General features: G+C 39.0%; 1 protein-coding gene across 3 annotated transcripts in view; it reads left to right on the top strand.

Moving 5' to 3' along the window:
- CEPT1 (choline/ethanolamine phosphotransferase 1) overlaps window positions 1–15,092 on the top strand; it is a 57,365-nt gene that overhangs the window by 5,671 nt on the left and 36,602 nt on the right. For all 3 annotated transcript variants that reach the window (XM_034767584.1, XM_034767585.1, XM_034767586.1), the window contains exons 3-4: window positions 2,677–2,824; window positions 5,271–5,412. In XM_034767584.1, coding sequence (XP_034623475.1) covers window positions 2,677–2,824; window positions 5,271–5,412 — 290 coding nt within the window. The remainder of the gene's footprint in view (window positions 1–2,676; window positions 2,825–5,270; window positions 5,413–15,092) is intronic.

Below are 15,092 nucleotides of genomic sequence, written 5' to 3'. Positions count from 1 at the left end.
AGGTGTTTAAAAAGGTACATTCTTATGTGAAATTCAAATAACATACAATACTTGGATGAAGTAACCTTTGACTGTTATCACCACAGTATGAGTATCTACTGCAAGTCAATGTGACTTAGATGTTTTTGAAAATCTTACTGTAATCAAACAATATAAAGTTACTACAGCTCTAAAGTATATTTAGTTTAGTAGCAAACAGCTAGTGATATTCTACAATAACAAATTAGTGTTCAAAGGGTAACTGTCTCCAGTGGGGAAAACTGTCCTGTTTTGTGAAGTGCATGGGTACTGACAAAAATTATGAAAACGCATATCTTAGAGGAACTTGTATTAAAAAAACAAATTTATAAGTTGAAATTGAAAACAGTGTAAATGTATAGGTTGGTACTCTATTTTACTTCACTGTCATGCAGTTTTCTCCTACAATCTTAAAGACCTAAAACTACTGTAGTATGTGTGCACTCGGAGTAAAATAAAGTTTCACCCAGTAAACTGCAATGACTCTTAAAGTATTGGATCCATGTGATTTGCTATAGTGTGTAAAATTGGGCTATACCTGTATGCCTACCTTTTTGCAAAGAATTCTGAGAACCTTAGGGGAGGGGTGGGGGAACTCTAGTAAAAAACATCATTATTTATTATTTGCATAACTGGTATTGCAACTGACCTGGGTTTAGTTTTGAGCTTGACATGTAGGTCATGATCCTACCACTGTGAAGCTTATTGCAGGATTGGGGGCCTTATTTCATATGTACCAACATTCAGAGTAAAGGCTGTCCTGTGGGTGCATGCATAGCTAATTTAGGGCTTGTCTGCATGGCCCCAGAGTTCAGATTACAGAGGTGTGAACTGCAGCTCACACTAGTGTGCTATGCTGTAACTCTCCTGGGTAGACCCTGTGGGCATGAACCTGAACTAGGTACCTTTTATGCTCTGTGTGTGTGTGTATATCTCCTCAATATTTATTCCACTCTGTATGCATCCGAAGAAGTGGGCTGTAGTCCACGAAAGCTTATGCTCTAATAAATTTGTTAGTCTCTAAGGTGCCACAAGTACTCCTGTTCTTTTTGTGGATACAGACTAACACAGCTGCTACTCTGAAACCTAGGTACCTTTTAGTTAGCTTAGCCCTGTTTGAAAGAAGACTGTTAACATGAACTTGATACCTTTTAGTTTGCAACAGCAGTGTCCACATGAGGGAGTTGGAGTGCAGCATACCAGTGTGTTCTGCAGTTCACACCCCTGTAGTCCAAACTGGCAGGGGGAAGGTGTAGGCATAGCCCTAGTGGCATAGCAAGTATATGTATTTCATGGTGTATAGCAAATGAGACATGGCTCTGAAAGAGTCTTGTTTCATTTGTTACACATCTGTTTAGTGTGAATGTCAGCTTCACTGTGCTTCCATAAACTACTCATGGAAAATGGAACTACTTGTGCATCTCTCATACCCCCTTTTGTAAAGCACTTTGAGATCTACAGGTGAAAAAGTGCAAAGTATTACTGGTCCCGCTTTGCAGACATGAAAACTGAGACAAAGATAGGTTGAAGGATTTCCGTTGATGGCGCTAATAGCGACTTAGACTTTAACCACTGAACCAAAGGATTTGGATTTGATTCTTTGATCTAGCTAAGACTTGGCACCTGTTTTGTCATCTGTAAAACAGGGATTTTAATACTGAATAATGTACCCCACAGCCACATCTGGATTATTAAAGAGGAATGTTTATGGTGTTTTGAGTGACCACAGATTGGGAGAAAGCAGCGTTACTTAGAAACTGGAAGAGCTGTAGGGGTGAGAACATAGTTCCCTAGCCACTGAGATTTTCAAAACTTCACTATGTGAGTCTATCTGATCCTGGACATCTTCTCTCAGCACAACATGCTCGTGTGCTCCAGGATTTTCAAAGAATGGATACCATCCGCAACCTACTTTAAATTCTGATGTTTGAATGCTGAGAGTTAGATGCTCAGATCTGCAGAGGGCCACCCAGGAATCATAAAAGTGCCTAGAGACAACTTTGATTGTGCCCCATTATGCAAATATGTTACTATACAGTTATTGTTTCTCAAATGTAGACTGGTACTGTGTGGTTTTGTTTGTTTGTTTATTCTTCAGCCTTAGGCCAGGTCTACACTAACCCCCTAATTCGAACTAAGGTACGCAACTTCAGCTACGTGAATAACGTAGCTGAAGTTCGAAGTACCTTAGTTCGAACTTACCTTGGTCCACACTCGGCAGGCAGGCTCCCCCGTCGACTCCGCGGTACTCCTCTCGCCGAGCTGGAGTACCGCAGTCGACGGCGAGCACTTCCGGGTTCGACTTATCACGTCCAGACAAGACGCGATAAGTCGAACCCAGAAGTTCGATCGCTCGCCGCCGAACTACCGGGTAAGTGTAGCCAAGGCCTTAGATTAATATAAATACTGCACTTTCTTAATGTAGCTCTTCTTTTTTTTTTTTTTTTTTTTTTTAAATGTGGAATTTTTAGTTTCTTGCATCTCGCCGTTTTTCCCCTACCCCCAAGGATCAACTATCAAAAATGTATTCATGAATATTTGCAGTACCTGCAAATATAAAGTATTTTGGTAGGAGAATAAAGATCTGTTTAGGGCGTTTCAAATCTTTAATAACCTTTTACTGACCTTCACTTTTCTTTCCCTCACCTCCCCCCTTAGGCACCTCCGTGGGCATATCTTGCTTGTGCATGTGGCCTTTTCATTTACCAGTCTTTGGACGCTATTGATGGAAAACAAGCAAGAAGAACCAATAGTAGTACTCCTCTGGGAGAACTTTTTGACCATGGTTGTGATTCACTGTCCACAGGTATTGTCACTTGTAACTGGAAGATGATGGTTAAATAAATCTATTTATTATTAGGAAAATCTCTAAAATATAAACTAGAATATAGAAAGAAAAACCTTTGTCAGGCATGCTATTGAAGAGATGAGCAATTTGATGCTATTGTTACATTGCCAAATAAATCTTCTTTAGGTTGTAATTTTTTTTTTTTTTTAAGCAGAACTTAAATCTGACTAGTTTAGTGTTACACTGATACTGCTGAATCAGGGCCTAAATCCCCTCAAGGTACATAAGAATCTGTAAAGCTCTAAGCATGTAAGTGGTTCTGTTGACGTTATGGGGTCTACACATGTGGCTTGCTAATTTTGAGCCTAATTTAGTAACTTTACCTAGCTTATGTTTAGAATACAAAGAACACTTCTAATTTAGTTATCCTTTATTAAAACAATTTTAAAGTCCGATTTTGGGCCTAAACTATGACACTGGGAGTCCAAATTCAGCCCTGACTCTGCTCTGTTGAAAGCAGAGGTAACTTTAAACCTGTGTCTTCAATGAAAGATTCAGATTCTTTTTGTTTGGGTACTTAGATCACAGTTTATAAGACTCTAACATTTAAATTTTGATGGATGATCACTCTATTTTGACTTTGTAATTTTAGATGTATAGAATGCATAGTTTACTCCTGAGGGCATTCCGTGCCAAAAAAATTAAATTAAATTCTGTGCACAATATTTTATTTTAAAATAATGTAAATTTTATTTGTCAAATAAATGTGGAGGCTCCAGCATGGCATTGGTGAGCACTGGCTGTACAGAGGTGGGAGATCACTGTGCAGCTCTCCCTCCCTTTCTCTTCCTCCTCCTCCTCCTCTCCCCCCCCCCCTCTGCAGTACACGGATTCAATGGTGAGGCTGTACCCAACCCTGACACAGCGCAAGGACCGGGTCTGCCCCAGGAACACCCCAGGGCCCTGCCCCTCCATGCCAGGTGTGGACAGGCAGGCTCAGCAAGGCAGGATCCAAATGTAGAGGGGCTTAGTGTGGAGGGGATTCAGGTGTTGGTTGAGAGGATTCTGTGTGGGGCAATCTAGGTGTGGGTTCTGTGTGGGTCAGTGGGTGATCTGGGTCCAGGGTGGATCTGGATGCACAGTGGCTTGTTGGGGAGTGGGGAGGATTCTGGGTGCAACAGTTAGGGGACTCTGCAGTGGGGGGGTCAAGGTGGTTGTGGCTCATTGGGGGAGGCCAGTGTGGGGGAGTGGGGATCCAGGTGCAGCTGGTTTGGGTTTAGGGGGTGAGGATCCAGGTGCAGGTGGCTTATTTGGGTGCTCCAGGTGCATGGGGAGTGGGGCTCATTGGAGTGGTTCTGAGTGTGGGGGGAGTGAGGCTTGGTGGGAGGGTCTGGGTATGAGGGGGTCTGGATGCATGGGGATTGGGCAGATGGGGGAGCAGCTCCCTGTACAGGGATCCCTCCCTTGGCAGCTGAGGAGTGATGGGTGCAGGAAGTGTGTGTGGGAGTTCTCAGAGATTCCTGCAGCTGGGGGAGAAACCTGGGGTTGGGTCTGACCTGGCCCCGGATGCCATGCAGGGGAAGAGGAAGTCCTGTCTTCCCTAGCCTAGCCGGGACTAGCAGTTGAGCCTGGAGCAGAGTAGGAGCCACTAGCTGGGTCTTCCCCAATTCCACCCTCTGCCCCACAACGATTTACCTCTCTGTGGACTGCCCTGGGCACCAGGAACATACTTCTGGAGAGGGTTGCATGACCGGTCTTGTGGCTTCCCTTTGCTTCCCTGTCAGTCAGTTTTTCTGCAGGGAAGCAAAGAAATCTGCAGGGGACATAAATTCTGCACATGCGCAGTAGCGAAGAATTCCCCCAGGAGTAACAGTTGCCTTTTTTTGTCATTCTCACATGAGAAAACTTGGGAATTTCTTTTAATGAAACACGCAGTGAAAGAAAACGGCAAACTTGAACAAAAGTAAACAAAAACAAGGAAATTCCAAATTAAGAGCCTGATCCCATAAGTTGCTGAGAATCTCTTTTAAAGTGCTGTGCCCCCTCTCAGCTCCCATTGACTTCAGTAGGAATGGGTGCCCTCTACAATGGGTACCCTCTGCAAACTCTCTTAGCTGATGTTCTGCAATTCTGTTATGATATTTCAGGATTAAGATTATGCAGAGATATTGTAGTTCACAGTAATGTATAATCAGCAGCATCTCAGCAGTTACCCTGTGAGATGCTGAGCACCCTCAATGAACAGCAATAATAAAGTAATGAAACATTTGCATTAATTGAACTGTTTTTGTTTATTATGTGACCTGTAATCTTTGTTAAAAGTCTTTACTATATAATGTAGCGATTTACTGTAATCTCACAGTGCCGCTTTCTCTGGGTCCTTTGCTAGAATTCTGTCTCCTGTATGGCTTTGTAAAGATTTCTTTGTACATGCTTGTTTACTTTTGTCTGATTTCTTCTGCAGTCTTTGTGGTTTTGGGAACTTGTATTGCTGTGCAGCTGGGGACGAATCCTGACTGGATGTTCTTTTGTTGTTTTGCTGGGACGTTCATGTTTTATTGTGCACACTGGCAGACGTATGTCTCTGGAACATTGCGCTTTGGAATGTAAGTAACTCAGCTGAAAGTAAAACTGTAAACAGTGAAGTCAGTTTTCTGTTCAATATATGTCCTGTACTAAGATTCTTAAATTAGTAAAAGTGTGTGTGTGTACATATGAATACATATACGTATATTCACACACTTTTTTATAACCTGTGTTGACTACTATATATTGGAGTCTCTACATACAAAAATAACATTAAATAATTTTTGAGCCTCTTGTTATCAGGAGAAGAAAAACTTCTGCCCTCTGAAATAATTGCTAACAATTTCTGATGTGAATTAAACACAAAATAATATCTAATTAGATAGATGGCAACGTGATTTCAGTTATGCAGTCATTCCTGTGTGTCTGGGAAAAATCAACCACCACATTTGCACAGCAGTTCATTTTTGCAAGATGTGCATGTTTAATCCCTGAGCGCTGATCTTAAATAATAAGTTTTACTTAACTCTTAATAGAATGTGGTGAGATTTTTTGATGTGGAAAATTTAATATAAATTGACATTTTTGCCTACAATCTGAAGCCCTGACCCTGCATTGGGGTCTATGTTAACAGATCCCAAGTGCTTGTGAGAAGTCTCTGTCTCTGGGAGTGAAATTTTGGCCTTATTAAAATCAATTACAAAACTTCTGTTGATTTAAGGGGGGGCTAGTGCGGCAGGATTTCATCCAGAAGACTAGGCTATTAGGTTCTGATGGAAGATCAAGTCCCTAATCAATGGCTGTTGTGTAATCCTATTGGCTCTCATAGACTCATAGACTTTAAGGTCAGAAGGGACCATTATGATCATCTGGTCTGACCCCCCTGCATGCTGCAGGCCACAAAACCGTCCCTACCCTTTCCTTGACTCTGCTGATGAAGTCCCCAAATCCTGTGTCTTAGTGACTTCAATTGGCAGAGAACCCTCCTGCTAGAGATCCCTGCCCCATGCTGCGGAGGAAGGCGAAAAACCTCCAGGGCCTCAGCCAATCTACCCTGGAGGAAAATTCCTTCCCGACCCCAAATATGGCGATCAGTAAGACCCCGAGCATGTAGGCAAGAGTCTCCAGCCTGACCCTTGTTAGCCATTATACTGTTTACCTACCATTGCTTGGTATTCCTCAGCTAATATGTTTTACCATTAAACCATTCCCTCCATAAACTTGTCTAACTTAATCTTAAAACCAGACAGGTCCCTCACCCCCACCGTTTCCCTCGGAAGGCTGTTCCAATATTTCACCCCTCTGACGGTCAGAAACCTTCGTCTAATTTCAAGCCTAAACTTCCCCACGGCCAGTTTATATCCAGGCTCTATATCTACATATGTATGAAGTCAATCTGCCAAGTATATTTCAAATGAGGTTAAGCAGCCTATTGAAGGATGCCCTCTATGCTGAACAAGAATCATAATTTTATAACATTTATAGAAATTTTTGATATTCTATTAATTTGTGGTGGTTTCCAGCATTAAAGTACATGCAAGGTATAAACATTATTCATTAAATGGTCAGTCAACAGGTTTTTGGGTATTGCAAAATTTTATCAAACTAAAATAATCAAGTTCTGGACCTTTTGGCTGAAATAGCCCCTTAAGGAGAAATTTAATATTTATTGATCTCACCTGATAAGTCTCGTTGTTAGCTCATTGACTAGATTTCTGATAGAACCATATGAAACACCAGGATAGCCAGTATTCCATAAAAATCAAGGGTCAGACTCTAATCTCAGTCACATAAATCCAGAGCAACTTTAGCAACCTCATTGGCTTCTTTTGAGATTCATGTTGTAACGGATGGAAATTTGGTCCCAGTTCCTGGACTTATCCACATAAGACTTATGCCCATAATGTTAGGTCCTTCTTCTTTCAGAACACAATAAGGGCGCCACCCTGGGACGGCCAAGCACCTTCAGCTCCCATTGAAATCAGTGAGCATTGAGGACAATGGGCACCCTGCAGAGACCATCCCAAAGAGTCTGATATTTTTTTTTTTTTTTTTTTTTAATAAAGGCCTAAGCATGGCTTAAATGTTGAAAGTGCAAGTTATAATATATCTCAAACTATCTGATTTCCAGGTGCAGTCAGAGAAGTAGCCATGTAAATATTCTCATTTCCCCATATAAACTCTTAAGATCCCTTTCACTGGGATCAATGCACCAAAACTTGTCTCTAATTTTACAGATGCCATGTTTCAAAATCTAATTCTACAGGAACCTCACTGTTAAAATGAAAAATATCAGTATTTTTTGATAAATCAATATTTATAATACATCTTAAAGGTCACACAATTATATTATGTGCTCAGTATTACAAGTATTAGATCAGCATTTGTATAATGAACTCGTACTTTTAACCATTCCCACTGTCATAAGGCTAATAGGCTTACAACAAACTCATTAATGTCTTCCACAAAAACCTGAGAATGAATATTAGGAAAGAAGACCATAAACAGTGCTAAATATTAGCTTGTCTCTGAAGCTTTCTCTTTACTAATCTTTGCACTGTAAGACTTATTCTGCCTACCTCCTGAGACTTGCAGATATAGATGTTGGTAGCTCTCATTGACTGCTTCCCCTTGGATGACTTGGCACTTCTATTCTACAGTAACAAAGGCTATTTTTGTTGCGGCTTTAGTAGTAAAGAATTACTTTGTTACCTGACATGTTAACAGCCACAAAGTCAGTAGCTATTTTGGATTTAATTGGAAATTAAAAAGTTGAATATGAGAAGTATAGCTGAAGCTTTGGAGTAAATTTGATTTTATTTGTCAAACTACAAAATTAGTTCCCAAAAGGAAATGGCAATATAACTGGACCTGTGTACTGCATTCACTAGAAATATGACTTGATATTTTTATTCAAATACAGAACTCGTATTCAGAGGTTACATACATTGAAAATGGGCTATTCAGCTGTAAATGAAAGGTAATGGTAAATGGGAGTGTGATGAGTTGGGGAAGGTAGGCTACAAAATACTCCAGCAATCTGTTGTTACATCATTAATTGTTACAGTAGCTGTGAAAGAGGAAGTAAACAGAATAATGAAATAAAATGTGGAGACTTATAAACTGGTGAAGATATAAGGAAGATATAAACTGATCTACAGAGGTTAGAAATATGGGCAGGAAATAAAAGGAGATTGAATCTGGAAGAACACATCTGTATATGTCTGAAAGAAAGCAATCCCCCAGACAATACATAGGAAGGGCAGCAGAAAGCTGTGATGCTCTAAGAGACTTGAGGGTGATAGTTGATACCAAATTAGAAATGGCCTCTCAATACCATGGTAGACTGTATACAGAGAAGCATCAAAGAACAAGGAGTTGATGGGCACTTTCTATATGTTTTGCTGAGACTACATCCACAATATTGCAGTCAGTCGTGGACTCCACAATACCAGAAATTTTCTCTTGAGTCTGGACGTTGACTGAGAAATTTGGACCTTGAGGAAAAAAATAGACTACCTCTGGCATAGATCATCTGACCTGCTGGAATCTTCTGAAGGTATTATCACTGTAAGCCATGAGATAGATTTAGTAAACATAAGTATCTTTAAAAAACATTTGACAACTTTCCACATCAGAGCTTATTGGCTATGGAAGAGTTACAGAAAAGGAGATAAGACATTGTACTGGATAGAAAATTGGCATTAAGATCAGGAAGTATGCCCTAAGCATAGAGGGAAGTGCTACAAGTTGAAAATGTGATATGAGTGGAGTACCCCTGGGACCAGTTTTAGGAGTTGCATTCATTAAATGGCAGCAGCCCCTATATTTGTCTAACACTTCACTTTATAAAAACTATTCTGACTGTTTCTTGAAGAATCCTAACAGCTACATGGTTTGCAGAAAGGAACTTGAAGTTTGGCAGAGGATTGTCCTGAGGTCAGGAAGGTACCTTTTGCTGTTACAAGGAATATCTCTTCTAGTTTGTCTGAGTTAGAAGTTGTCAACAATTGCTACTTCCCATCTGTTTTTTCCTCAGAAGAGCTTCCTAGAGGTCTGTCAGGGTTCTATTAGTATTGTGCATGGATCTTTCTGTAGCATGCTACACACAGTTGAACCGCCTGATAGGGCACAGGCAGAAAGGGTGATCATTGTTGTCTTTCTCCTGCTGCTGCTTTCCATCTTTGTGACACCTTTGACAAGGTGTACTTTATCTGGGTACTAAGAGACCATGAGATAGTCACCACAAAAAGTGAGACTGATGATAAAGATTGTGAAAGGCACAGTATTAATATTAAGTGAGGCCTCATACCCCTTATGAGCTGAGTTGAACCTAAAATTCCAATATGACACACAGTTCCAGCTACACTGCCTCTCAGCAATAAAGTTCTAAATCTAAAAGTACTTGGCTATGTTGTCTGTAAAGTGTGTGTGTGTGCATGCAAAACTAGGAATACATAGAAATTTGGGCAGAAATGCTTCATTTAAAGAAGAGTTAAAATCTAGATGAAATATCTGGGGAAGAAAGCAAAAGCTTGGAATCTGACTCTCTGCAGCAGCTAACATCTGCTTAGAACAGACTTTTCCCCAACCCTGGTATACTCTGAAGTTTCTGAAGAACTGTCTGAGATCAGCAAATTCAGTTGCAGCATAAAGAGAAAAAGCACAAAGCATGTGCCACATCTAAATGAGTATCTCGTTTTGCTTGAGGTTCCATAAACCAGCCTTCATATCTAGGCTGAATTCAAACAAATCTACTGTGCATCAGCCTCATACAATACCAGGAATATCTTCAACTTGTACAAGACCTAGGATTGTAGACTATACTAAACTGAGCAAAGGTGTCCTGGAAAGTAATGTCTTACTGAAGCTTTTCTTTAGTTTCTATCTGCTGGCGAGGAACTGAGGAAGGCAAAGTAAGCCCTACAAACCCCAGATTGGTACAGAGACCTGTAAGAACAAGTTCCTTGAATGGAACTATTTTGTGCCAATAACCTAATTCTTCTGTGTGCCTCATGTATGGCTGCTGTCCAACCATAATAATTTTGTTAGCACAAGTTGAAATAAGATACCCCAAAATGCTAATTTTCTCCCCCCCCCAAAAAACGATCAAACACAATTAAAATTCAGTTCCCAATAGAAGTTGTATTAAAATATAGTCCATTATTAGCTCACAATTGTGGGTTTTTTATCTAACCTGGTCATTCTAGTTAAAAACCTGCATTTAGACAATATATCTGTGAACCAGCATAATCACTGGGACCAACAATGTTCTTAGCATTGCATGTTGTCTTTTGAGGGCTCCATTAGAATATTGTCATTTATAAAATTGCTGAGCAAAGAGGTAGATTACAAGTAAGAAAATATTGGCTTTCTTAATGTTTTCTTCACCTTCCTCTTAACGGTTAGAAGGAAAACAAATGAAATGTTAGGTTTCACCTGTTTAAAATGCGGGTTACAAATATTTAACAATTGTATTGCAATTGTTCTATTGCCTCTTTATTTTTCAATAAGTCTCTCCAACTACATCATAAACCATTTTTGTAAAATGCATATTTTTCACCCTTTATTTTTCACTAAATTACTTTGTTTTGGGGGATACAAAGTATATCCTTTGTTTGCTATGTTTCAGAGACTACTACAGTACTTATTGGCAGGATGTATAAATAAGTAAAAGCAAAAGTTCCCTAAAGGATCTTTCTAGCTGGAGATATCCCCCAAAACAAAGTAATTTGTCTTTTACTGTTTGACATTTAGACCTTAAAATAACAGGGAAATTAAAAAGCAGCAGAGTCCTGTGGCACCTTTAAGGCTAACAGATGTATTGGAGCATAAGCTTTCATGGGTGAATACCCACTTGGTCATATGCATGCGTCTGACAAAGTGGGTATTCACCCACAAAAGCTTATGCTCCAATACATCTGTTAGCCTTAAAGGTGCCACAGGACTCTGCTGCTTTTTAATTTCCCTGTTATTTTAAGGTCTAAATGTCAAACAGTAAAAGACAAATTACTTTGTTTTGGGGGATATCTCCAGCTAGAAAGATCCTTTAGGGAACTTTTGCTTTTACTTATTTATACATCCTGCCAATAAGTACTGTAGTAGTCTCTGAAACATAGCAAACAAAGGATATACTTTGTATCCCCCAAAACNTTCTTGAATCACATTTTAGACCTCATTTCTTATCTTTATTTTGTATATCTCAGGCATTATACCATAGTAAAGGTTGTATTTTTTTAAAATTAATTCATACATATTGTAGCAAACTTTACTTCCCCTGTATCAGAGGGGTAGCTGTGTTAGTCTGGATCTGTAAAAAGCAGCAGAGTCCTGTGGCACCTTTAAGGCTAACAGATGTATTGGAGCATAAGCTTTTGTGGGTGAATACCCACTTTGTCAGACGCATGCATATGACCAAGTGGGTATTCACCCATGAAAGCTTATGCTCCAATACATCTGTTAGCCTTAAAGGTGCCACAGGACTCTGCTGCTTTTTACAGATCCAGACTAACACAGCTACCCCTCTGATACAGGGGAAGTAAAGTTTGCTACAATATGTATGAATTAATTTTAAAAAAATACAACCTTTACTATGGTATAATGCCTGAGATATACAAAATAAAGATAAGAAATGAGGTCTAAAATGTGATTCAAGAATGGTCCCACTTAACGTTTTCAAAACCCATTTTGGTTTAAAAAACATTACATTTGCAATTTTCAAGTCCCTTATTTATTTATTTATTTTTTTAATACGTGTTCTGACAGCTTTTCTACCCAATTATCTTGTGAAAACTTCTTGTAGGATAACTCTAATTATAAAGGAAGATTTCACAACCTTAGATACACATTTATAAAATTACAGTGCAAAATTTGTAAACAACCCTAATTAGTTGACACAGATTTCCTTTTGCTGCACATTTCTTCCACTTTTGTACTGTATTTTGTAAGGGGAAATGCTGGCTGTCCCTTTTTAAATTAGAAAATGCATTTCCTATAACTGGAAATAGTGCTTAACTGTAATTCAGTTAATTATTAGAGCTGTTGATCAGTTAACTCAAAGCAGTTGTCATTAAATGCACTGTTAAACTATAGAACACCAATTTAAATTTATTAAATGTTTTTCTACATTTTCATATATATTCTATGTTGTAATTTAAATCAAAGTGTATATTTGATTATTTTTATTTCATGATGGAGATTACACTACAGTACTTAGGTAAATAGAAAAATACTATTTTTTTAAAGTACAAATATTTGTAATCAGAAATAAATATAAAGTAAGCACTGTACACTTTGTATTCTTTAATTGAAATCAATATATTTGAAAATGTAGAAAATTTCCAAAAATATTTAAATAAATGGTATTCTGTTATTAACAGTGCGATTATTTAAGTGCTTGACAGCCCTATTAATTATCTTTAGTTCTGTACAGTGCTGCTGTATTCATTCTATTCACACATCTCATTGCATTCATGTATATGAAAATGTTAAATTAGAATGAGCTGAAATGACACTTGTATACATTTAAATTCAACAGTCACATTCCTTGCACCTTAGACTTAATAGCCTTTTCTTTTTGCCTTTAAATTATGTTGGGTTCTTGTGCATTTTTCTCTTTAGTGCAGAGATTCAAGTAGCAAAGCGGTCTCGTGTCATATACGCCTAAATCCACAGCTCAGTGCTCAAACTCCGTAATCTACCCTGTGCACTTGGCAGCTGTGTGGGAAAGGGATTTCAGGACCATTTCCACTGTAACTGTCTGTTTTCTAGTGCTCATAGCTTCCAAACCATTCACATTTGCTTGGTTCTCTTGAAAGGTGAATCTTTGAGAAGTTTGAGCTAAATCTCCCTCAATTATGAAGTATAAATAAAATTACTGTTTCTCTACTGTAGAAAAGGGAAAAACAAACCACACTTTTGACCATAACTACAGCAAAAATGACCAGAGTTTGAAACTTGGTGGGGACATAATCTTCGTGGAGGAGCAGGGTCTTTTCTTGATTTTGTTTTAGCAAACATAGTAGAATTTAAACTGCATATTAAACATACAGTGAAAACATTAAGACAACGGCATGTGCTGCACAGGCATGTGGGGCTAGTCTGCTGTACAATCATTGGTTCGGTATGCTTATAACCTCCACTAGGAAAACCACAAGATCTTAGAAGCTTCAAATGCCGATCTCTTTCTTTAAAAACTAAACACAAAGTATAAGAAATTATGTCCTGGTACTGCACCTGCATAGGTACGTGCTTAATTTTAATTAGGTGAGTGGCCCAATGGAATCCCTCTAAGTAAAGTTACAGCTAAACAATATTTGATTAAAAATCTGATGGTAAGGTTGCATACAGTCAGAGTCAGAAAATATAAAAGTCAAGGTTCCAAGAATAACATGTAATTTTCTCTTCCCACTTCCCTTAACTGTGGCAATATACTTACTGTTTCTCATTATACATACACCATAAAATAGCAGTTTTCACGCTGAAACCCTAGTGCATCACATCTAAAATTGAAAAGCATCTGGTGCACCATATTCATAAATTCAATCAATGCAGTTACAGTGGATTCTTATTCTAATACTGTACTTTTAAATTTAATTTAAATTTAAACTGAGTGCAGCTTACATACCACCGTTACATACTGCTCAATTTGTGAATAGCTGATGTAAAATATAGTGGATCTGTTACTACTTGACCTTTAATTTTTGAAGTTTTTGGCTTTGTGATTCTATTTTTAATCAGTCTTAACTAAAAATATCTTTTAGTTTTATTACAGGTACTGTATTCTCTAACCGCCTCTGTGGGGAATATGTTCAGCTTCTCTTGCTATCTCTCTGCTTCACCATGCCACAGCTTATTACTCTTCTCACTCTTTCTGGCAGAAATACAAACTTATATTTAATAAAGATCAGCACACTGGTAACAGTTCTGTTACCACTGGACAGGTGTCCATCTCGTATTTGGCTCACTTGTTGGCAATCTCTGGCAAGAAACAGAGGACTGGAATGAGTATAGAGACAGACCTCCCTGCTCACTGGAGGCAGCTAGCTGTGGGTTTAGCCATACTGGCCAGGCTGCTGTGAGGAAGCTTGCACTACCAATGCCCACATATTTGTTCAGTGGAAAACTTATGGTGCTACTGCATGTGAATATTTTAATAAAAGTTCAGCATTGTCTGAACTAAGATCATAGGGTTGGATACAAGCGGTCCTGAATTCTAATTCTGGTGCTCTAACTTTGTTGGCTTTGAGCAAGCCATGTTACCTTTGTTTCTCAGTTTGTCTACACAAACGTTTAGTTTGCAGCAAGCAGGGGTGTGAACCTACCCCACACTAGTCTGCCACGCACTGACTGTCCATGTGGATGCTGGTTATGCACATTAACACTTTATTAACGTGCTATGATCTAGTCCTCTTTGAAATGGGACTAGATCAAAGTGCATTAATTAATGGACTATTAATGTGCCTCAGCAGTGTCCACATGGACAGTTAGTCCGTGGCAGACTAGTGCGGGGTAGATTCACATCCCAGTGCGCCAAAAACTAAATGTTCGTATAGATAAGTCTTGGGTGTCCCCATCCATAAAGTGGAGATTATAGTATTTGCCCATCTGACTCACAGGGGCATTGAGGACTAATTAGGTAATGTTCATACAGTGCTTTGACATATAAAGTACTATATATGTGCTTCCAAGCCATCATCTTTCACGGTTATTAAAGCTAAACTCACCTCCCACCCCCAAACCTCCAAAAATCTTAGTTGTA

The sequence above is a fragment of the Trachemys scripta genome, chromosome 4, assembly GCF_013100865.1.
Source record: "Trachemys scripta elegans isolate TJP31775 chromosome 4, CAS_Tse_1.0, whole genome shotgun sequence".
NCBI classification, from domain to species: Eukaryota; Metazoa; Chordata; order Testudines; family Emydidae; genus Trachemys; species Trachemys scripta.
The sequence above is the reverse complement of the archived record's forward strand: the minus strand, read 5'-3'. Positions and strand labels throughout refer to the sequence as shown.